Source organism: Ruditapes philippinarum, unplaced genomic scaffold (genome assembly GCF_026571515.1).
Source record: "Ruditapes philippinarum isolate M1 unplaced genomic scaffold, ASM2657151v2 ctg7900_1_1_1_1, whole genome shotgun sequence".
Taxonomy (NCBI): domain Eukaryota; kingdom Metazoa; phylum Mollusca; class Bivalvia; order Venerida; family Veneridae; genus Ruditapes; species Ruditapes philippinarum.
The window spans coordinates 3,734-29,137 of NW_026864539.1; the positions used below are offsets into that span (position 1 = coordinate 3,734).

Here is a 25,404-nt window from a genome sequence, read left to right on the forward strand (position 1 = left end):
TATATTTGAGATCTAAGTATTTAAAACATGAAAGATAACAAAAGGCAATCGCTCCAAAATTAAACAAGAACCGGTTGAACCGGGTGATGCTCCCCGAGAAGGTTTTGGACACAGGAAAGTATAAAAAAAGAACAAAGGGAAACTAGGCAAGGTAGAGTTTTTTTGTTGCTGTTTTTTTTTGCACCACACTTCTATTCAATGGGATCTACCTACCTGCCTGCCTGCCTGCCTGCCTATCTATCTATAAAGTTTCGTGATGATCTTATAGTTTCAGAGTTATGTCCCGGGTAAAATGTGTAAAAATTAGCAATGGGCAATAACTCCAAAATTAGACATGACTGTGTTTAGGTTCTTTAGCATTGCAGTTCTATCCAATGAGATCTATCAACATATAAAGTTTCATATTAATACCTCTAATAGATTTAGATTTATGTCCCGGACAAAAGCCAAAAAGTAAAAATAAACAAAGGGCAATAACTTCAAAATAAGGCAAGGCAGAGTTATGGTTCTTAAGCACCAAGTTTCATGTTGATATTTTTTATATATTGAGAGTAATGTCAAATTTCAAAGTGTCAAAATGAAAAAAGGGCAATAACTCGAAAATTAGGCAAGACAGAGTTATGGTTCTTTAACCATGACCTTTTTCTCAATAGGACCGATATACCTACAAAGTTTCATATTGATATCTCTCATACGTTTAGTGTTATGTCCCGGACAAAGTTCAAAGTTTAACAATAAATAAAATGCAATAATCCAAAAATTAGGCATGGCAGAGTTACGGTTCCTGTGCATTGCAAAACTTACTAAATGAGATATATCTATTTGCAAAGTTTCATATTGATAACTCTAGTTTTAGAGTTAAGTCCCGGACAAAGTTCAAAGTGTAAAAATAAACAAAGGGCAATAATTCAAGTATAAGGCAAGGCAGAGTAACGGTTCTTGTGCACTGCATACCTACTCCATAAGATATATCTACCTACAAAGTTTCATGTTGATACCTCTTATAGTTTTAGAGTTATGTCCCGGACAAATTTCAAAGTGTAAAAATAAACAAAGGGCAATAATTCAAGTATTAGTCAAAGCAGAGTTACGGTTCTTGTGCACTGATCACCTATCCATTAAGATATATCTACCTACAAGGTGTCATGTTGATATCTCTTATAGTATTATAGTTATGTCCCGGACAAAGTTCAAAGTGTAAAAATAAATAAGGGGCAATAATTCAAAAATTAGGCAAGGCAGAGTTACGGTTCTTGTGCACTGCAACCTACTTAATGAGATCTATCTACCTACAAAGTTTCATGTTGATACCTCTTGTTGTTTCAAAGTTATGCCCCGGACAAAAGGCGGACGGACGGACAAAGTGGCAACTATATGCTCACCCTTCGGGGAGCATACTAAAAAGAAAGTTGTCATCCTTGTGCACTGTACATTTAAAGTTTCAAGTTGATATACAGCAAAACATGGAAACATATATTTAGCCTATATGAACACTTTAAAATAGTCTTTGAGCTTTATACAGGATAATGACTTAAATGGAAAATTTTATGTTAAGGTTTTATCATTTATAACTCTAATTAATAAGTAAGTATTCTAAACTTGTTTTTAGTATCTCCCGTATAAGAATCTGACATCTTTCTGTATTTGCACTGGTCATACTGACCGAAAGGCCATGGTACGATGGCGCGATGGCAGGTTGGTGAGAACACGATGGCACGATGATCAAAACGCAATGGAACGATGGTGCAAACGCAATGGTACGATGGTGAAAACACGATGGCACGACGGTGATAACGCAATGGTACGATGGTGGGTGAAACGCGATGGCACGATGATGATAGCGCGATGGCACGATGGTGAAAATGCAATGCGACGATGGTGAATACACATTTTTACCATCGCGACATCATGATTTCACCATTGTACCATCGTGTGTTCACCATCATACCATTGTGTTTGTATTTATATCATCGTTCGTCGTACCATCGCGTTTTCACCATCGTACCATCGTGCTACGCGGATAAGGACGAAATAAAAAATCACTATTGTCCAAACGGAACACCGTATGATAGAGCACTTTAGTAGAATGTCCGAAACGAGAAAATTAATAGAATAAAATTGATGTAACAGAAATCTGAAAGAGGTTATGAAGTCTGCCTATCACGATCAAGGCGACATAAGACAAATCTAAAACACACAAAAATACATAACTTATCCTACCAGTAAAATTAGTTGGACACGGGTTGCTTCTTTTCCCCTTTCCCCCTTCGATTGCATTCCCAAAAGGTTCCTCCCTTTTTTTTGGTAAATTTTTCCGGGCCCCTTTTGCACCCCGGGTTAAAAAAAAAATTTAAATTTTTGAAAATATGAATCAATTTAAAATTGAAAAAGAAAAACACATGCAATTTTTTAAGAATTTTTTTTGTTTTTTATAAAGGGTTTTTAACTATAATTTTTTTAGGGTCCCATAATAAGTTCAGGGCCCCCCAAAATTGTATATAAATCTTGAACTCGTGTTTAAAAAACTTAAATTTTAATTTTAGTTTACATATCAAATTAAATTCTATTTTGTTTACTTTAAATAAAATTTGTTTCCTTTTTTTGCAAACAATCAGGCCTTTTTTAAATCCCCTTTTCCGTTTGCATTTACATATTCCCAGTTAATCACCAAAAATAAACAAGCCTTATTTGGCATGAATATGTGGCAGTTGAACCATATGTTGTACCATTAGAAGTATTGATAGTACCATTCATTAGATCATCTGGTCCGCCACAATCTGATTTAAATAAATAAGTGTCTTGACCAATTTCATAGAAACATTCATTTAAAACCTTTACATTATGGTAGAAATTTTAAAAAAGTCGACACTTAGCTTAATACATATTATAAATTAGGTGTTGCAAATTATGTTTTCAAGAAAAGGGGATTATGAGTGTTTTCTTTGTTTCGTACTTCAAAATGTATGGTAGATTTATTCACTATGTATTGATACAAACACAAACCTATTATTGAACAGATGGTCGTATCCCAAGTCCCATTTTCACGACATTGTATGGTAGTTATACTTGCAGTATAACCTGTGTTACAGTCAATACGAGCTATTGCACCAAAAGAATGATTTCCTTCTTCTTGTAAAGTTATGTCCCCGTTTTCTATCGTCGGTGATGGTTCACAAACTAATATCATAATGTAACAAAAATAAATTCAAATAAATTCTTGTTCACTGTTCAAATCAAATAGATAGAATTTTTTCTTCTTTTTTTAAATAACGTTGGAATATATAATAGATTAATCTAGAGGAAGGTTAAATTACAATATTTTTCAAAAAAGCTCGGTTCAATATTAAAATAGTACGAAACCTTCACTACATTTAAACAGGTAAAAAATAAACAGTAAATTGTAAATGTTATTACCAATTAAATCGCATGTAGCAGTATCCCAGATCCCGGTATCACGACACTGTATGGTTGGCACAGAAAAATTATAACCAGTCTCACAGGTTATTTCCGCTAATGCTCCATATGTAGTATTTTCTTCTTCGAGCAAAGCTACGTTTCCATTAGACACTTTAGGGGCTACACTACAATCTAAATTATTATTAAATTTTAAGACAATTATATGTACCAAAACATTTTCTTTTAAAACCTACCTCGTAGTTATTCTTTTTTATTATTACAACAAACAAAAACAACACAGCTTCTTTCAAAATTCAAAATATTTTCTTTTCCAAAGAAAAATGTTTGTCTTGAACTTTTCTAAATTACAAAATAAGATATGATCCAAAACAAACCTATTAAAGTACATGTTGCATCATTCCATTCTCCTGTATCTAGACACAGTATAGTGTCTACTGTCGCGTTATATCCTGTTGAACATGATACATTCGCTATCGCGCCATACGTGGTATTTCCAGCTTGTGTAAGAGTAACTTGTCCATTAGCGATGACCGGAACAGCCTCACAATCTTAAAATAAATATCATGCATGCTCTACCTTTCCTTATTGTAAACTGATGTGTGACAACAGGAATGAGTTCAAAGTGATAGACAAAATATTTCGTGAATATGCTGAAATCTAAAATATTTGAATACCAACCCAGCGCTTACCATGCGACATGTTATAAACAATTCATCAGCACTTGCGCGAATTATTTAGAATGTTAACTCAAAATTCAATTTAACCCTCAAACCAAAGTGTTAGTCTTTGGCAACTCAGAGTAAATCTTATTATTTATGTAACTCAGTTTTACCCAACACATGTCGTGGTCGAATGATGGTAAATCCTTTTATAAAGTCGATCGGTGAAAAAACGTGTATATAGATAAAGTTTCCAAATGGGACGCGAAATAAGATCCAATTTTTGACACTTGAAATCCAAGGCTGTCCATACATACATACATACATACATACATACATACATACATACATACATACATACACACAATGTACATAAATATATCTGAATAATTGCTTTCACAAACAAATAAAAATTCGAAATATCAGAGGCATGAGAGCATCTATCCGTTTCATCAAAATTAATAGGTATTTACCCAATAGTTCACATTGTGGGGTTTCCCATTTTCCAGTCTCTAGACACTTTATTGTTCCGGAGGTTGAATTGTAGCCTTTATTGCACGTGACCTCTGCCAATTGTCCATACGTCGTATTTTCAGCTTCAATTAATGCGACGACCCCATTTAAAACCATTGGAACAGATTCACAATCTGTATTAAAACAATGATTAAATCATTTTATTTTTCATACAAATAGTAAAAAGAAAAAGCTTTATACATCATACTTCATTACTATGCAATAAAATATAAGAAAGGACACCCTATTTGTCAGTATGCACTTCATTAATTTTGGGAGTATATAATCGTCGTCATTTTATGCTCCGTAAGTATTCCTATATCTTATTCTAAAACTCCAAGGTCACTATAATCAATAACGTATCACGATAGTGATACAAAATGATAATATAATGAGTGAAAATTTACCAAGTAGCTGACATTCAGTTGTTTGCCATTGTCCCGTTTCTAGACATTGTATTATACCTATGCTTGCATTGTAACCTGTATCACAGCTTACATTTGCAAGTGCGCTATGCGTTGTGTTATTTTCTTCTAATAATGTAACAGATCCCTTTATAACAGTAGGCACATCTCCACAATCTTAAATTATAACATTTATAAGAACAAGAAGAAAACATATTTTGGATAAAATTTCGACACACAGTTTTACATAAATTATAACTTGTACATTATATTACAAGTTGTGTTAGCAAATTTGCCAGTTTTACGACATTGCATGATTACCAACGTCGCATTTGAGCCAAATGTTCACAAATAAGATTTGCTTCAGCGCCGTATATGCTTGTCACATTCCCTTTAACATTCTACTGTTAGGGGTTTTATAGAATTAGTTCCTATATTTCAATACGTCAAAAAAGTATATTTTAAGTAATAAATGATATTATGATTCTCTGTCAGTCGAGTGTTTCATTTAAAAGTCTATTTCGCATGAAACTAAAATGTTTTATATAAAAAGAGAGTAAGAAAGAACCGTAGCTTTGCATATCTTATAATTCAGCATTATAGTTTATCCCCGATTGTCCCAGTGTCACGCACACATTTATGGTTTCGTAAGTCGCGTTATGGCCAATGTTGCACGTCACTTCAGCTAAAGCACCGAATGAGCTATTGCCGTCCTCTTTCAAAACAATGCTTCCATTATCAATTGGTGGAAGTATTCCACAATCTGCAGAAAAGTTGATGAATATAAAACTTTGATTACTTTATTTTATATGCTTCTTGAAAATTGAAATAAAACACTCTTTATTATCGGAAAATGAGAAATGGATAGTTCTAAAAGTTGAACGTGCATATCTATAATGGAGTAGTATGTGAGTCCTATAAATTAGAAGATATGTCGCAAAAACTTTCAATCAGAGATATTGTCAAGATATTGATTCAAATGATTCAAAACAATGGAGGACTACATGCTGCATTAATACATGTTAATAAACTAAAACATGAATTTTAATGACAACGGCATCAAGGGAATCAACTCAAGCTTCCAAAATTATTTCAAGTTATCAACATTAAAAACATTACATACCAATTAAATAACATCCAACGGCATCCCATTCCCCTGTATCGCGACATTCGATTATATCAAGAGTCTCGTTGAAGCCATGTTCACAAACTACATCCGCAATAGCTCCGTATGTGGTATTTCCTACTTCTTTTAGGTCAATGGTTCCATTAGATATCGTTGGGACATCTCCACAGTCTGCAAATTTATGAAATAAGCATGATAATTACTGTAACCCAACTAATATTAGCAACAATATACTATTCGCTTTATTTGATGACGGCAATAAAACGCAAATATAAAATTGCAGGATTATGTCTACAAGATTTCGTCAAAAAAACTGTAAAAAGAAATTATTGTTTACATATCTTGTCTAGACTCTGTTGATAATGACTTACACAAGCGAATATTAGAATTTCATGGGGACATGTTAGAGCACAACAGAAATGTAAAATACATTGTCGTAAAAAATTAAAAACTCAATTTATTAAAGATCCTGTCACACAATTTTTTATGGTTTTATTTCATAAATATGATGTTCAAATTAAGATTTGTCAATATTGTTAGTTCTAATAAGCATTATTTATAAAGGTATTACCCAATTTAACATTTCATGTAAATAAAGGGAGGTAATTAGAAATTCATTTTCTATAAATCTCAAGTTAAATTTTCCAATAAGAAATGAATGTACGTAATTCATTGATTAAATATAATGTGCACAATATTTGCAGTGCACATTTTACATATTATTCGATGTTTGAAAATCGTTTTAATTGCATAACTATATACATATATATTATTTTTCAAGTGTGGTATACACATAATAACAATATCAATCACAAAACATACAGGATCTTTAATAAATAGGTTTTTATTTTCATCCAAGGCAGTGTCATATTCAGAATTTAACATAAGTGCACATTATAGTCTAAGTGTCAATCACGGACGTACCGGTATACATTACGGAACATGAATTTGATATTTTTAAATATCTTAACGTTTTTACATAAATAAATATATATTAATTGTTGACTTAAATTACATATTTACATCACACTATTACTAAATGTTCCGTAGAGTTATGTTATCATTTTTACACCAGTACATTATTTCAAATGCCAAGTTTTAAGAAATATTTTATAAAACAATGTTTCAAATCGTTCTATAAGAACATAAATTAAAATAATAACTCCGCATCAGTCGTCTATTCGATTTGCTTCAGCGCCGTAAGTGCTTGTCACATTCCCTTTAACATTCTACTGTTAGGGGTTTTATAGAATTAGTTCCTATATAACAATATGTCAAAAAGTATATTTTAAGTAATAAATGATATTATGATTCTCTGTCAGTCGAGTGTTTCATTTAAAAATCTATTTCGCATGAAACTAAAAATGTTTTATATAAAAAGAGAGAAGAAAAGAACACGTAAGCTTCATACTTATAATTTCACATGAAGTATTATCCCATTTCCCAGTGTCACGACACATTATGGTTTCTAAAGTCGCGTTATGGCCAATGTTGCACGTCACTTCAGCTAAAGCACCGAATGAGCTATTGCCGTCCTCTTTCAAAGCAATGCTTCCATTATCAATTGGTGGAAGTATTCCACAATCTGCAGGAAAGTAGATGAATATAAAACTTTGATTACGTTATTTTATATTCCTCTTGAGTATTGAAATAAAATACGCTTTATTATCGGAAAATAAAAATTGGATAGTTCTAAAAGTTGAACGTGCATATCTATTAAGGTACAAGTATATGTTCCTATAAATAAAAGATATGTCGCAAAGCCTTCAATCAGAGATATTGTCAAGATATTAATTCAAAACAATGGAGGACTACATGTTGCGTAAATACATGTTAATAAACTAAAACATGAATTTTTATGACAATGGCATCAAGGGAATCAATTCAAGCTTTCAAAATATTTCAAGTGATCAACATTCAAAACATTACATACCAATTAAATAACATCTTACGACATCCCATTCCCCTGTATCGCGACATTCGATTATATCAAGAGTCTCGTTGAAGCCATGTTCACATACTACCTCCGCAATAGCTCCGTATGTGGTATTTCCTACTTCTTTTAGGTCAATGGTTCCATTAGATATCGTTGGGACATCTCCGCAGTCTGCAAATTTATGAAATAACCATGATAATTACTGTTATCCAACTAATATTAGCGACAATATACTATTCGCTTTATTTGATGACGGCAATAAAACGCAAATATAAAATTGCAGGATTATGTCTACAAGATTTCGTCAAAAAAACTGTAAAAAAGAAATTATTGTTTACATATCTTGTCTAGACTCTGTTGATAATGATTTACACGAGCGAATATTAGAATTTCATGGGGACATGTTAGAGCACAACAGAAATGTAAAATACATTGTCGTAAAAAATTAAAAAACTCAATTTAGACCTGTAACACAATTTTTTATGGTTTTATTTCATAAATATGATGCTCAAATTAACATTTGTCAACATTGTTAGTTCTATTAAGCATTGTTTATAAAGATATTACCAAATTTAACATTTCATGTAAATAAAGGAAGGTAATCAGAAATTTATTTTCTATAAATTTTAAGTTAATTTTCAAATAAGAAATGAATGTATGTAATTTATTTATTAAATATAATGTGCACAATATTTGCAGTACACATTTTACATATTTTTAGATGTTTAAAAATCGTTTTATTTGCATAACTATATACATATATATTATTTTGCAAGTGTGGTATACACATAATAACAATATCAATCACAAAACATACAGGATCTTTAATAAATAGGTTTCTATTTTCATCGAAGGCAGTGTCATAATCAGAATTTAACATACGGGGACATTATAGTGTCAATCACGGACGTACCGGTATACATTACGGAACATGAATTAGATTTGTTTTAATATCTTAACGTTTTTACATAAATAAATATATATTAATTGTTGACTTAAATTACATATTTACATCACACTATTACTAAATGTTCCGTAGAGTTATGTTATCATTTTTACACCAGTACATTATTTCAAATGCCAAGTTTTAAGAAATATTTTATAAAACAATGTTTCAAATCGTTCTATAAGAACATAAATTAAAATAATAACTCCGCATCAGTCGTCTATTCGAAGTTGCCTACTAAAATTACAATTCAACATCGGTCGGATATTTCTCTTTAAATTATATTTTTCGTTTGAAATAATAAATATTTAAATTAAAAAGAAAGAAATAAGGAAAGAACACGTAAGCTTCATACTTATAATTTCACATGAAGTATTATCCCATTTCCCAGTATCACGACACATTATGGTTTCTAAAGTCGCGTTATGGCCAATGTAGCACGTCACTTCAGCTATGGCACCGAATGAGCTATTTCCGTCCTCTTTCAAAGCAATGCTTCCATTATCAATTGATGGAAGTATTCCACAATCTGCAGGAAAGTAGATGAATATAAAACTTTGATTACTTCATTTCATATTCGTCTTTAATATTTAAAAAATGCGTTTTTATTCTCAGAAAAACAAGAAAAGGGAAGTTCTTAAATTTGTGTGCACAGGGCATATCTATTAAGGTACCAGTATGTTCGTACAATGGATAAAAAATATGTGGCAAAACTCTGAATAAGATATTTTCAATATATTTTTATTTGTTAATTCAAAACAATGATAGAAGACATCATGTCGTGTGAATACATGTGGAACATGCAAATATATAATTATTACGACAACGACATAAAGGGAGACAACTCAAGCTTTCATAAAAATTTCACAAGTTTAGTATAACGTATAACTAGTGATTAACATTGAAATCATTATATACCAATTAAATAACATTCAACGGCATCCCATTCCCCTGTATTGCGACATTCGATTATATCTAGAGTTTCGTTATAGCCATTTTCACATACTACTTCCGCCAAAGCTCCGTATGTGGTATTTTCTTCTTCTTTTAGGTAAATGGTTCCATTAGATATCGTTGGGACATCTCGACAGTCTGCATATATATGAAATCACCATAATAACTTCTGTAAACAATAGCATGCTTATCTTCAAGCTTTATATTTCCCGAATAAGACATTTTTTCTACATTTTGTTAAAATCTTAACATTTTAATTGTCTAGAAATCATTTACAGCATATTTTGCACTAAAACAATTAAATGTGAATTTCGTTCTGCTTTAAACATTCGAAAATAAAATAAATTAAAGGTAAATTAAGACCCAATAAATTTAGACAAGATGTTTATTATGTATGTATAAACCTATTAAGTAACAAGCAGGAACATCCCATTCTCCGGTGTCGTGACATTCTATAATGTTTATGGTTTTATTATAGCCTGTGTTACATGTAACTTCAGCTAAGGCGCCGTATGTAGTATTGCCTTCATCTATAAGTGTTATGTCTCCATTCGATATTACTGACACGTTTCCACAGCCTACAAAATCATTTTTGATGTAATACATTGATTTTATTTAGGCTTGGATTTCTTTCAAAAACATGTTTTACATTTAGATACAATTAAAATGTTAATGTAAACTTCAGTTTGTTTCATTCTGTTCGTATATAATATTTTCGTATTATAACAAAGCTTAACGTTTCAGTAATTCGTGTCCATACTTTTCGTATCGTGTTTTCATAATAAGAAACATTCTGAAAAAGTGAGATATCTAGTCTCGAGTAACTTATTTCATATAAGAAAAAGACATGTAAGCAGTATAGTGTTATTTTACACCTAACATAGGAACAATGATAAAAATTGTTTAAGAGCGTTCAGAAGATTAGCAACAAAATTATTTACTTATTAAATCGCATGAAGCAGTATCCCAGACCCCGGTTTCACGGCACTGTATGGAATCCAAAGACGAGTTATAGCCAGTCTCACAGGTTATGTCCGCTAAAGCACCATATGTTGTGTTTACTACATCTAATAAAGCCACGTTTCCGTTGACAACCTCAGGAACGGTACCGCAATCTATTTTACATATTGCATGAAAAATCTCAATCATTAAATTATATTGCTACATTAACACACCTAAAAAGTATAAAATTACTGATTGTGAACATCTGAAACAAATTATGAAACATTTCAGTCATACCTCGTACTTAACATAGTTCATGTACGAGAATTATGCAAAAATTGTAATTATATTAAAACAAACATAACAAATAGACATTTCTAGCTTTGATGTCTCGTATAAATGAAACAAGCAAGATTTGAACTAGAGGTAGACTAGATGGTATGTTTTCTTGTTGCAGTATTTTACATGAGTTTTGTTAAAAATATGTACAAAGTTTATAAACCTTATAAAGTTAAACCTGATAGCATTTTACGAAAGCAAATGCATTTTCCTTTCAATTTCTGTCCTGCTCTTAAGATCAAAACTATAAAAAGAAATTTTCAAAAACTGTGTATTTAGGAATCTCAAATGGTTTGATATTATCAAAGAATTGATTTACCTATTAAATAACATGTTGCATTATCCCATTCTCCTGTATCTAGACACAGTATAGTGTCTACTGTGGCATTATATCCTATTGAACATGATACATTCGCTATCGCGCCATACGTGGTATTTCCATCTTGTGTACGAGTAATTTGTCCATTAGCGATGATTGGAACAGCCTCACAATCTTAAAATATACCTCAAAATGAATTGCATTTTAAACATGGTCTGACAATTGTGTTCATTTCATGTTTATTTTTTTACATATATAATAAAATATGCATGATATTTTAGTTTAAAAAATTGTATTACTAAGACAAGTATTTCAAATATAATAATTTCTTCAGCCATTATTTTTAAATGATTAAAAGTTACCTAATATTTCACACTGTGGAGTTTCCCATTTTCCTGTTTCTAGACAAAGTATTGTTTCGGAGGTTGCATTGTAGCCACTGTTACATATAACCTCGGCTTGTTTACCATATGTAGTATTTTCAGATTCTTGTAATGCCACAATCCCATTTAAAACGTCTGGCACAGCTTCGCAATCTAATCAGTAATGAATATTTGTATGTTTAATCAAATTTATGTGTTGACAACCCATGTGCAAAATTTAAGATTATTCGGAAACTCTGATTTTCAAGAATAATCAATTTCATTTTTTAAGATGACCCAAAAACTAAAATTTGGGATAAGAATCGCCCATACAATCGATTTCAATTCGATACTGGGTATATTATAGTTTGCATGTTTCTCCGTTTTAAGTGCAAAAGTAAAAATCTGTATGAATTTAAAATTATATATTTTTATTATTTATTTTTATTTTGTTTGATACGTAAATGGAAATTCTGTCTGAGCATATGCCGACTTTAAAGTTTAAGTTGTGGAGAAAAATTCAGGTGCCCCTCCGTATTTCATTCAGGCACGAGCGGACCTACATCATTCAAGCAAGGTAGCTGTTTAACGTAACTAAAAATGTGTCCATGGACCAAGGTTGCCCCTATTATCCATTATTTTGTCAATCTACTGACTCTTAGGGGCTACACGTGACACAAGCTGAAAACTGATTTTTTAATAAGACAATCACAAAAAAACTCCACAAATACTGAATAAATCCACAAACAAACCGCAAGGTGCATAACTACATATGCTGACCAACATTCTTTTATACTTTCAGGACCACAGGTCAAATAATTTTTGAGCTATGCATGAACAAGTATATAATTCATTCTAAGTGAAGATCAATAACTCTAATAAAACAGAAAAAATCCTCTTGCAAAATCACAAGGTGCACAGCTTCATAGTGATGTTGATCGTCATTTATTTTTAAAGTCGGTTGATTCCAACTCAAGCACTTAAAGTTCACATAACACTACGTTTTTTTAATGTTTTTACTACGTCAATGGCAATTGACAAATAAATCTACAAGCGAACTCCAAAGTGCATAAGTACACATGCATAAGTACAAATAATATTTGAGCTATGCATAAATAAGTTGAAAATTGCAAATTCATACTAAGACAATGGCAATAACTTTAAAAAGTTCCACATGGTGCATACTCTGACAAACCAGAATAAATTCTCATTTGAAACCTCAGATGCACAACTCCACATGCTTAGCAACCTTTCTGTAAAGTTTCATGACCCTAGGTCAAATACGTTTTGAGGAACGAGTGACACAAGATGAATATTGCAATATTTTTACTAAGTCAAGGTCAATGATTACAAATGCTCAATAAATCCATACGCAAACACCCAGATACACAACTACACATGCTGACCAATATTCCTATTTAATATGATAAACAAGATCAACAAGGAAAGGTGCTGTTAAATAAACGCAACCCTCACACGACGCAGCAACAAGAACCATCGGCAGGGAGCCAAGGAGGACCCCAAACAGAAACAGGACAGGGCACAAGGTAGAGCACGGATAGGCTAATCAATAAAATTCTATGGTTCCAGGTCAAATAGGATTTAGCTACGTGGGACATAAAAGTGAACAGACCTACGGATGGATGGACGGATAGACGGAGGTTCAAACGGGACAGTAATAATGTGCTCCACTTAAAAAGCATTACAGAATGAATGACATCAAAGAGAAAGAACAGTTACCTTTTGTCCCTCTAACCACATAATTAGTGTCCCGTGAGAGAGGACGGACGGATGGACCGACAAGGGTAAATCTAAATGCCACCCCCCCTCCCCCTCACAAAAATAATCAAAAAGCCGAGCAATGACACTTTTTGTTGAATTTTACATTGCACCAGCACCTTTCAGCTTAATTTTGCCGCAAGACTTCAAGTGCTCTTCTCTCATTTAGACATGAAAGGGCACCTGAGTTTAACCTACGACGTTACGAAAGCTAGCTGGTTTCTCTAATAAATGAATCATCCACAGTCCCTGCCACAGCAGTGATAGGCAAGTGGAAGTATGACATATATGTTGAGACCACATTAACTCAGCTAACCATTAAATACATCTAACATTCGGAGTAATTATTGATTTCTTGAATTGTCATTTCTTCATGCTTGTTTGAAATAAAAGCGCCAAAAGTTTTATGTAGCTAGACATTACTTCTGCTTTCAGTTGCTGTTGAACAAGTTATTTCGTATCGCTCTAATATAAAATAAAAATTATATTTAATATGTAAAACATAATTTTTCTTTAATAAGTTAATCATATACCTAGTATTTGACATTCAGTTGTTTCCCAGAGTCCCGTTTCTAGACATTGAATTATGCCTATGCTTGCATTGTAACCCGTTTCACAGCTTACGTTTGCAAGTGCGCTATAGGTTGTATTATTTTCTTCTAGAAGTGTGACTGTACCTTTTGTAACAACAGGTACTTCTCCGCAATCTTAAAAAGAAAATTAGAATCATCATAAGTTAATTAATGACTTATTTAATTATTCTTACTCATTTGATACAATATATCATATTGCAAGTATACTTACCAACTAGTTCGCAACTAATGTTATCCCATTTTCCAGTGTCAAGACATTGTATTGTTTCTGAAGTAGCATTATAGCCTTGTTCGCATGTAACAACTGCTTCTGTGCCATAAGAACTCAGTCTATCCACTTTTAACACTACATTTCCATTATCTAGCAGTGGAACATTTCCGCAATCTAAACAATGAGTAGAATACAATGTTAATAAAATGACTTGTAAGGAACTAGTAGGAAAGGCTTCAAACACCATGATTGATCATATTAATAGGTAAAGTTGAGAAACTCTAAAATGATACTAAATATGCAGAATTCAACATAAATAACATGTTCGTAAACTAATATTGAGAAAGGTTTTTTTATGATCAAACATAAAATATGATTGGTTTCTAAAGTATTTGTAGATAACTTAACACCCTATGTCGTCTTTTTTATTTATGTTATTATTTGATAATATACGTGTACTACATATATTTTATATTATAAATGAGTGACTGTGGTTAATCTTTTACAACCGAATTTTATATCACCACACCTATCAAATTACATCCAGTTACATCCCAGTCCCCGGTGTCCCGACATTCTATGATATTTAGCGTCTCATTATAACCTGTGTCGCATGTCACTTCCGCCAAAGCGCCGTAAGTCGTGTTTCCATTTTCTTTTAGGGCTATGCTTCCATTCAATATTGATGGTACGTTTCCACAGTCTGTTAAAATAACAAACAGTAAAATAAGTTAACCCGACTGATCAAAATTAGATATTGTGCGTGTCTTTATATTATCCTTTACAGTAACATTCCACTGGTAATTATAGCAGCATTTTCGCCTAGAAATCGTCACGGTTGATGTATATGTAAGACATATGTTACTCCGAATTAAATACAAATGTATTTATCAACAATACTATTACTGTTCAACACCTTTAGAAATGTGATACTAGTGTATGTTTTCACATGTTAAATAGTCATTAGATAAATGACACAAAAACTATCAGACTATTAAAACAGCACTTAAGATTTCTTCTTTTTTTCACTACTTTATTCATAATAAATAGTTTATGTATTGTGCAACATTTTAATAATAACAATATTTACACATTCAGAGCTTTTATGACTCGAATAATGAAAAGATTTAAATGGGAGGGAGTCTGGAGGAGAAGGTTTCTTGATTCAATAAAAAATCAGATTTGTGAAAATATTTTGCCTTGCTTATAAAGTTTCACCTGATTAGGAATATAATTCAAGGAAGCAAATTAAGTTTCCTTTCTTTATCTTTCTCTTTCATTAAAACAAAACTGAATTAAACTGTTAAAACAGATTTCCCTTAACAACTGTGTCTTTACGTATGCCAATGTTTCTGTTACGTGTAGGTGAATCAATTTACCTATTGAATTACATGTTGCATTGTCCCATTCTCCTGTATCTAGACACAGAATAGTGTCTACTGTCGCGTTATATCCTGTTAAACATGATACACTCGCTATTGCACCATGTGTGGTATTTCCATCTTGTGTAAGAGTAATTTGTCCATTCGCGATGATCGGCACAGCCTCACAATCTTCAAATATAACTCAAGATAAGTTTCATTTTAAACATGGTCTATACAATTGCGTTCATTTCATGTATGACTTTTACACATTTAATAAAAATAAATATGATATTTTAGTTTAAACATTTATATCACTAAGACATGTATTTCAAATTTAATAATATCTTCATCCATTATTTTTAAATGATTAAAAGTTACCTAATATTTTACACTGTGGAGTTTCCCATTTTCCTGTTTCTAGACAAAGTATTGTTTCGGAGGTTGCATTGTAGCCACTGTTACATATAACCTCGGCTTGTTTACCATATGTAGTATTTTCAGATTCTTGTAAGGCTACAATCCCATTTAAAACGTCTGGCACAGCATCGCAATCTGGTCAGTAATAAATATTTGTATATTTAATCATATTTATGCGTTGACAACCGACGTGCAAAATTCTAGATTATTCACAAACTCGGATTTTCAAGAATAATAAATTTCATTGCGTAAAATGACCCAAAATTAAAATTGGGATAAGGATAAAAATCACACATAAAGTCGATTTTCAATTTGATACTGAGCATTTTATATTTTTGCATGTTTCTCCGTTTTAAGTGCAAAATTTAATATCTGTATGAATTTAGAATTATATATATTTTTTTATTTAGTTTGATACTAACAGAGCACATGGCGACTTTGAAGTTTAAAAATGTACTATGCTCAAATTTGATTTCAGAAAAATATTGACAATGAATACACATTCTCATATTTAATATAAAAAAATAAACATGTTTTGAATTAATACAAAGTAGAATGATATGCTATTTTTTTTAACTCTTAACACTATAGGTGGTCATAATAAGAATATATATTATATTAAAAAACTGGCATTATTTTAAGAAAAGACCAACTTTACTTGACCTGTAATAGGGAAAACAGCTTCCCATTCATAGTTTATTCATTCTTTTATCCAAATTATATATATTCAATAAGAATTTCAAATATTTCAATAAATTTCTATGTTAAAAATAATTTACTGAAGGATGAGCAAGGTATATCTTTAAGTGTTGGAGGAAAATCCTCAGGTGCCCCTCCGTATATCATTCAGGTACGAGCGGAACTACAGTATGCTAGCAAAATAGCTTCCTAAAATAGCTCAAAATGTGTCCATGGGACACGGGTGCCCTGATACTCCACTGTTTTGTTAATCTACTGACTCTTAGGTCAAATTTTCTTGGGCTGTGGTTGACATAAGTTGAAAACTGAATTTTATTTACTAAGTAAAAAAAGAAATAATCCACAAGCAAACCCCAAGGTGCATAACTTCACATGCTGACCAACATTCTTGTATACTTTCAGGACAACAGATCTAAGCTTTTTTAGCTTTGCATGAACAAGTCTATAATTCATACTAAGTCATGGACAATAACTCTAATAAAACAGAAAAATTCAACTTGCAAAACCACAAGGTGCACAGCTCTTCAGTGTTGTTGATCATCATTCCTGTAAAGTTGGTTGATTCTAACTCAAGCACTCGAGGAACACATAACAAAACATTTTTGGAATGGTTTTTACTAAGTTAAGGGCAATTACTCTACAAATACTGTATTAATCCATAAAACCCAAACTGCATGTCTATATTATGCGACCAGCATTTCTGTAAAGTTTCATTACTCTATGTCAAATACTTTTTGATATATACATGCTCAAGTACAAAATTGCAATTTTTTACTAATTCAAGGGCAATAACTGTAAAAATACTTAATAAATCCACAACCGAAACACCTGGTGCACAACAACATATGCTTACCACCATTCCTATCAAGTTTAATGATACTTTGTCAAATACTTTTTGAGCTAAGTGCGACATTACATGAAAATTGGAAATTTTTACTACGTCAAGGGCCATGATTTTGAAAAAACAAAATAAATCCACAAGCAAAACATCAGGTTCACAACTTTACAACCTGAGCAACATTCCTTTAAAGTGTCATAACCCTAGGTCAAAGACTTTTTGAGCTACATGCTACACAAGTTGACAAGAGCCATGTCAACATGGCCATCCCCCGCCGAATGTGTTTGCTCATTGGAAGAATGTATATGTAGTAGAGCAGAATAATTCCATTTTAAGAGGTCTTTTGGTAATGAAACTGATGGCTATAGTGATTACAGATTTGAAACCTATGTGAATACTGATGGCTGAAAATAACAAAGGGCAATCACTGAAAAATAATGCAGGGTAGGTTATCATTCTTGTGTGCTGCATCCCTCCTCAGTAAAATCTATCCACCTATGAAGTTTCAAGTTGATACCTCAAATACTTTTTGAGAAAATAATTGAATTGAAAAATTAAGTATGAAAAATAACAAAGGGCAATAACTCAAAAATTATAAAAGGTACAGTTATCATTATTGTGCAGTGCACGCCTCCTGAGTGAGATCTATGCACCTATGAAGTTTCATTTTGAATATCTCAAAGGCTTTTTGAGTTATGCTCTGGACAAAATCAATTTTGAAAAATAACAAAGGGCAATAACTCAAAAATAATGCAGGGCAGAGTTATCATTCTTTAGCACTGCACTCCTCCTCAATGAGATCCATCCACCTATGAAGTTTCAAGTTGATACCTCAAATACTTTTTGAGATAAGCTCTGGACAAAATAGCATGAAAAAAACAACAAAGGGCAATAACTGAAAAATTGTATAGGGAAGAGTTTTCATTCTTGCGCACAACATTCCTCCTCAATAAGATCTATCCTTCTATGACATTTCATGTTGATATCTCAAACACTTTTTGAGTTATGCTCCACTCAGGTGAAAAATTAGGTATGAAAAATAACAAAGGGCAATAACTCAAAAATTATGAAAGGAAGAGTTATCATTCTTTAGCACTGCACACCTCCTGTGTGAGATCTATGCACCTATGAAGTTTCATGTTAATATCTCATAGGCTTTTGGAGTTATGCTCTGGACAAAAATCAATTTTGAAAAATAACAAAGGGCAATAACTCAAAAATCATGCAAGGTAGAGTTATCATTCTTTAGCACTGCACTCCTCCTCAATGAGGTCTATCCACCTATGAAGTTTCAAGTTGATAACTCAAATACTTTTAGAGATATGCTCCGGACAAACATTTCGGACGGAAGGACGGACGGACGGAAGGACGGAAGGTCGGACGGACGGACGGACGGAGACTATTTCTATATCCTCCGCCGAAAATTTTCGGCGGGGGATAAAAATTATAAATTTTCAAAAAATCAAGGACCATCATTTTGACAAAACAGAATAATGCCACAATTGAAATAATAGGTGCACATCTTCACATGTTGAGCAACATTCCTGTAAAGTTTCATGACCCTAGGTAAAATAATTTCTGAGCTACGTGTGTAACAATTTTAAAATTGCAAATTTGTACTAAGTCAAGGGCAATTACCCTGCAAATACTGAATAAATCCGCACGCAAACACCCAGGTGCTCAACTACACATGCTGACCAATATTCCTATAAGTTTCATGGCTCTAGGTCAAATATGTTTTGAGCTACGTGCGACACAAAATAGAACCGATGGATGGACGGAAAGACGGATGGACGGACAAAGGTAAATCTAAATTCCCCTCTCCCCCTATAGTGGGGGCACAATAATAATAAACCCGAGCAATTATACTTTTCTTTAGTGAATTTTAAGTCCAACCAGCACCTTCCAGCTTTGCTTTTGTAGAAAAACTTTAGGTGCCCTTCCCTTATTAAGACAAAAAAGGCACCTTAGTAGAACCACCAACGTTCCGAAAGCAAACTGAATAGCTTCCTCTCATGAAAGAATCCACAGTTCCTATCGTGATTTGAACCCACAGCGGTGAAAGGCAAGTGGAAGTATGACATAATTATATGTTGGAAACATAATAATTCAGCAAACCATTAAATACATTTTTTTTTCATTCGGAACAATTATTGATTCCTTGTATTGTCTCTTCTTCATGCTTGTTTCAAATAAAAGCGCCAAAAAATTTATGTAGTTAGACTTTACTTCTGCTTTAAGGTGCTGTTGAAAAAGTTATTCCATATCGTTCTATTATAAAATAAGAATTATATTTAATATGTAAAACATATTTTTTCTTTTATAAGTTAATCACATACCTAGTATTTGACATTCAGTTATTTCCCAGAGTCCCGTTTCTAGACATTGTATTATGCCTTTGCTTGCATTGTAGCCCGGTTCACAGCTTACGTTCGCAAGTGCGGTATAGGTTGTGTTATTTTCTTCTAGAAGAGTGATGGTACCTTTTGTAACAACAGGTACTTCTCCGCAATCTAAAAAAGAAAAATTATAAATTATAATAAGTTAGCTAATGATTCTTAGTCATTTCACACCAGATATCATATATGAAGAATACTTACCAACTATTTCGCAACTAGTGTTATCCCATTTTCCAGTGTCAAGACATTGTATTGTTTCTGAAGTAGTATTATAGCCTTGTTCGCATGTAACAACTGCTTCTGAGCCATAAGAGCTCAGTCCATCCACTTTTAACACTACATTGCCATTATCTAGCTGTGGAACAGTTCCGCAATCTAAACAATAATAGAATACAAAGTTGATAAAATGACTTGTAAGGAAATAGTAGGGAAGGCTTCAAACTATGAATGATCATATAAATAAGCAAGATTAACTAATTCTAAATTGAGACTGAATGTCGCAGAATTAGACATTAATAACATGTTAGTAAACTTATATTGAGAAATGCGTTTATCGATTAAACATAACATATTATTCGATTCCAATATATTTGTAGATAACTTAACACTCTATGTCGTCTTTTCGATATGTTATTATAAGATAATATGAAATAATATGATTGTACTACATATTATCAATTTCGACTGTGGTTAATCTTTTAAGATGATTTTTATATCACCATACCTATCAAAGTACAATCAGTAGCATCCCAGTCTCCGGTGTTCCGACATTCTATGATATTTAGCGTCTCATTATAACCTGTTTCGCATGTCACTTCCGCTAAAGCGCCGTAAGTCGTGTTTCCATCTTCTATTAGGGTTATGCTTCCATTCGATATTAATGGTACGTTTCCACAGTCTGTTAAAATAACAACGAGTAAAATTAGTTAACAAGATTGATCAAAATAAGATTGTGCGTGTCGTTATATTATCGAGAGTGACCGTTCCACTGGTAATTATAGCAGCATGTTCGTCTAGAAATCGTATAGGTTGATGTATACTGTAAATTATATGTTACTATACATCGCTTTACAGTGTTTTACAATGCTGACATCTTGATTTTTCTCAAATAAGCAGCAAGAATACTAAATATCATTGTTTATATACTAAAGTATGCTAAAATATAATAACAAACAAATTCTTAGATGTACAACTTCACATGCATAAAGTTTTATGACGGTCTAAGTCAAATATGTGAATTACGCACAATCAAGTTGAAAATTGCAATTTTTTCTATGTCAAGGGCAATTACTTTACAAATAAATCGACAGACAAACCCTCTGGTGCATAACTATACATGCTGACCAACATTCCTTTAAAGTTTCATAACTCCAAGTCAAATACCTTTTGAACTTTGCGCGACACAAGTGGAAAAAAAATCAAATATTTTCTAAGTCAAAAGGAATAACTCACCGCGCGATACGTAAGCTGCACAACTTCACAAGCTGATCAATATTCCTGTAAAGTGTGTTGACTCTAGGTCAAAGACAAATGTAAGTGTACTCCCCCGAAGAGTTGGGGCATAAAAATACTAAATAATGTCTCAAAGCACGTTCATTATTTTGGAAGAAAGTTAAAACATCTTTCTTCAAATAAGCATTTATATACAATGACGCTACCCAGCTTACGAACGTCGATGGTCCTATTCAGGTACATGTACCCGTACGTGCCTGAAACAATGCAAAGAGGTTAACCTGGGATTTTTTTCCATCGGTAAAGCTCGAAAGCTACTATATGACCTTATAGCGTTGGTGCAATATAAAATAAGATCAAACTAAACTATCAATGTCGTTACAGTCAGCATGACATTGTAAACTTTAAACTTTTGGATAAAATGTCTATATAATACAACGCAAGTACACACCAACAATATCACAAGTCGTGTTATCCCATTTCCCATTATCGCCACACTCTATGGTAGGTAAGGTTGTATTATAGCCGGTGTTACATCTAACTTCTGCAAGAGCACCATAAGAGCTATTTCCAGCCTGGTTTAAGGTTATGGATCCACCATTAATCAACGGAACAGTTCCACAATCTGCAAACGTGTTTATCAAACATCAAAACATCTATTCTACTTAAAAAGAACTATCATTCATTTTTCAATACAGTTTATCCATGGTAACTCATAATGTAATTACCTTACCAAGTTATATAAGAACCAAATCAGCATTATGGAAATAATCTTGTTTATCAAAATCAATATTGTTCTGACCAAACTAATTCCAAAGGGATTGCAAATCAAATGCGAAATGCACAAGCTTTTATGAACATGTAAAATATTATTCGATTCCAATATATTTGTAGATAACTTAACACTCTAGGTCGTCTTTTCGATATGTTATTATAAGATAATATGAAATAATATGATTGTACTGCATATTATCAATTGCGACTGTGGTTAATCTTTTAAGATTATTTTTATATCACCATACCTATCAAATTACAATCAGTAGCATCCCAGTCCCCGGTGTTCCGACATTCTATGATATTTAGCGTCTCATTATAACCTGTTTCGCATGTCACTTCCGCTAAAGCGCCGTAAGTCGTGTTTCCATCTTCTATTAGGGTTATGCTTCCATTCGATATTAATGGTACGTTTCCACAGTCTGTTAAAATAACAACGAGTAAAATTAGTTAACAAGATTGATCAAAATAAGATTGTGCGTGTCGTTATATTATCGAGAGTGACCGTTCCACTGGTAATTATAGCAGCATTTTCGTCTAGAAATCGTATAGGTTGATGTATACTGTAAAATATATGTTACTTTACATCGCTTTACAGTGTTTTGCAATGCTGACATCTTGATTTTTCTCAATTAAGCAGCAAGAATACTAAATCTCATTGTATATACTAAAGTATGCTAAAATATAATAACAAACAAATTCTTAGATGAACAACTTCACATGCATAAAGTTTCATGACGGTCTAAGTCAAAAATGTGAATTACGCACAAAACAAGTTGAAAATTGTAATTTTTTCTATGTCAAGGGCAATTACTTTAATTACAAATAAATCGACAGACAAACCCTCTGGTAAATAACTATACATGCTGACCAACATTCCTTTAAAGTTTCATAACTCCAAGTCAAATACCTTTTGAACTTTGCGCGACACAAGTGGAAAAAAAATCAAATATTTTCTAAGTCAAAAGGAATAACTCACCGCGCGATACGTAAGCTGCACAACTTCACAAGCTGACCAATATTCCTGTAAAGTGTGTTGACTCTAGGTCAAAGACAAATGTAAGTGTACTCCCCCGAAGAGTTGGGGTATAAAAATACTAAATAATGTCTCAAAGCACGTTCATTATTTTGGAAAAAAAGTTAAAACATCTTTCTTCAAATAATCATTTATATACAATGACGCTACCTAGCTTACGAACGTCGATGGTCCTATTCAGGTACCCTTACGTGCCTGAAACAATGCAAAGAGGTTAACCTGGGATTTTTTTTCCATCGGTAAAGCTCGAAAGCTACAATATGACCTTATAGCGTTGGTGCAATATAAAATAAGACAAAACTAAACTATCAATGTCGTTACAGTCAGCATGACATTGTAAACTTTAAACTTTTGGACAAAATGTCTATATAAAACAACGCAAGTACACACCAACAATATCACAAGTCGTGTTATCCCATTTCCCATTATCGCCACACTCTATGGTAGGTAAGGTTGTATTATAGCCGGTGTTACATCTAACTTCTGCAAGAGCACCATAAGAGATATTTCCAGCCTGGTTTAAGATTATGGATCCACCATTTATCAACGGAACAGTTCCACAATCTGAAAAGGTGTTTGTCATGTTTATCAAACATCAAAACATCTATTCTACTCAAAAAGAACTATCATTCATTTTTCAATACAGTTTATCAATAGTAACTCATTATGTTATTACCTTACCAAATTATATAAGAACCAAATCAGCATTGTGGAAATAATCTTGTTTATCAAAGTCAATATTGTTCTGACCAAACTAATTCTAAAAGGTTTGCAAATCAAATACGAAATGCACAAGCTTTTATGAACATGTGATTGGTGCTGCTTTTTATCAGTTTTTGCATTATTATGAATGTATAAACTTGCCTATAAGATCACATGTAGGTTTATCCCATTCGCCAGTATTGTGACATTCTAAAATATCTCGCGATTTGTTATAACCTGTGTCACATATCACTTCAGCTAAAGCACCGTATGTGGTATTCCCATCTTCTACAAGTTCTATGCTCCCATTCAAAACTGATGGGACATTTCCACAGTCTAAATAAAAAACAAAGAAAAACATCGCCATTGTCTAAAAAAAGACATTAAAACAGTTATTTTTGTTTTTGAAGAAAAAGTCTATTATTTCGCATGAACAACTAAACACCAAATATGCTGCATAGAATTACAACACAGTGACAGGGAATAAAGATATAAATACAAATTTGAAATCAAATTAGGTGTTACTTGTCCTTGTTGTGAGTTACCTGCTCATGAAAATGGCCTAACATAGGCAGGTAACTGTAAAGGAAGAGCTGTGACCTATATATTATTCTTTATCTCGAAACATTGTTTCAGTTATGATTCTCTTTAATAATGCAAATTTTAAAAAGATTCTTTTCACTTGTTTAAATTGTCCTTCTTTGTGTAAAAACTGGACAAAACTGTAGATTTTTATTTTAAAACAATTAACATAGTAAAATTTAAATTGATGATGATAAATAAGTTCAACGAAAACACCACACCAATAATATTGCAAGTGATGTTTTCCCATTCCCCTGTGTCCAGACAAACTATGGTATTTAATGTCGTGTTATAGCCTGTGTTACATGTTACTTCGGCTAAGGCACCGTATGAGCTATTTCCACTCTCTTGTAAAATAATGCTTCCATCATTTATAACCGGCACATCTCCACAATCTGCAAACGTCAAATATTGAAATTATATTTTCTTATGACAATCACTTACATCAAAACGATTAACATCCCTTTCAAATGCCAAAATTGTACATGAGCATGAAAATGATAACTAAAGAAAATGCATTTAAATGTTGTTGTTTTTTGTTGTTGTTGTTTTTCTACATAAAGTTAATATTTTCATCTATATGATTTAATTATTAAGAAAAAACAATTGATGCAGCTAAAAACATTCGTTAATATATAATT

At 32.4% G+C, this 25,404-nt stretch overlaps 1 protein-coding gene across 1 annotated transcript in view; it reads right to left on the reverse strand.

Moving 5' to 3' along the window:
* Positions 1-2,664: 2,664 nt before the first annotated feature.
* LOC132726016 (sushi, von Willebrand factor type A, EGF and pentraxin domain-containing protein 1-like) overlaps positions 2,665-25,404 on the reverse strand; it is a gene marked incomplete at its 5' end in the record, with an annotated part of 41,169 nt that continues 18,429 nt past the window's right edge. The window contains 27 exons of the mRNA XM_060711260.1: positions 2,665-2,777; positions 3,004-3,177; positions 3,415-3,588; positions 3,792-3,965; positions 4,550-4,723; positions 4,997-5,170; positions 7,531-7,704; positions 8,053-8,226; positions 9,357-9,530; positions 9,920-10,093; positions 10,360-10,533; positions 10,897-11,070; positions 11,556-11,729; positions 11,918-12,091; positions 14,230-14,403; positions 14,501-14,674; positions 15,030-15,203; positions 15,880-16,053; positions 16,243-16,416; positions 20,158-20,331; positions 20,419-20,592; positions 20,942-21,115; positions 22,121-22,294; positions 22,692-22,865; positions 23,870-24,043; positions 24,344-24,517; positions 24,985-25,158. Coding sequence (XP_060567243.1) covers positions 2,665-2,777; positions 3,004-3,177; positions 3,415-3,588; positions 3,792-3,965; positions 4,550-4,723; positions 4,997-5,170; positions 7,531-7,704; positions 8,053-8,226; positions 9,357-9,530; positions 9,920-10,093; positions 10,360-10,533; positions 10,897-11,070; positions 11,556-11,729; positions 11,918-12,091; positions 14,230-14,403; positions 14,501-14,674; positions 15,030-15,203; positions 15,880-16,053; positions 16,243-16,416; positions 20,158-20,331; positions 20,419-20,592; positions 20,942-21,115; positions 22,121-22,294; positions 22,692-22,865; positions 23,870-24,043; positions 24,344-24,517; positions 24,985-25,158 — 4,637 coding nt within the window. The remainder of the gene's footprint in view (positions 2,778-3,003; positions 3,178-3,414; positions 3,589-3,791; positions 3,966-4,549; positions 4,724-4,996; positions 5,171-7,530; positions 7,705-8,052; positions 8,227-9,356; positions 9,531-9,919; positions 10,094-10,359; positions 10,534-10,896; positions 11,071-11,555; positions 11,730-11,917; positions 12,092-14,229; positions 14,404-14,500; positions 14,675-15,029; positions 15,204-15,879; positions 16,054-16,242; positions 16,417-20,157; positions 20,332-20,418; positions 20,593-20,941; positions 21,116-22,120; positions 22,295-22,691; positions 22,866-23,869; positions 24,044-24,343; positions 24,518-24,984; positions 25,159-25,404) is intronic.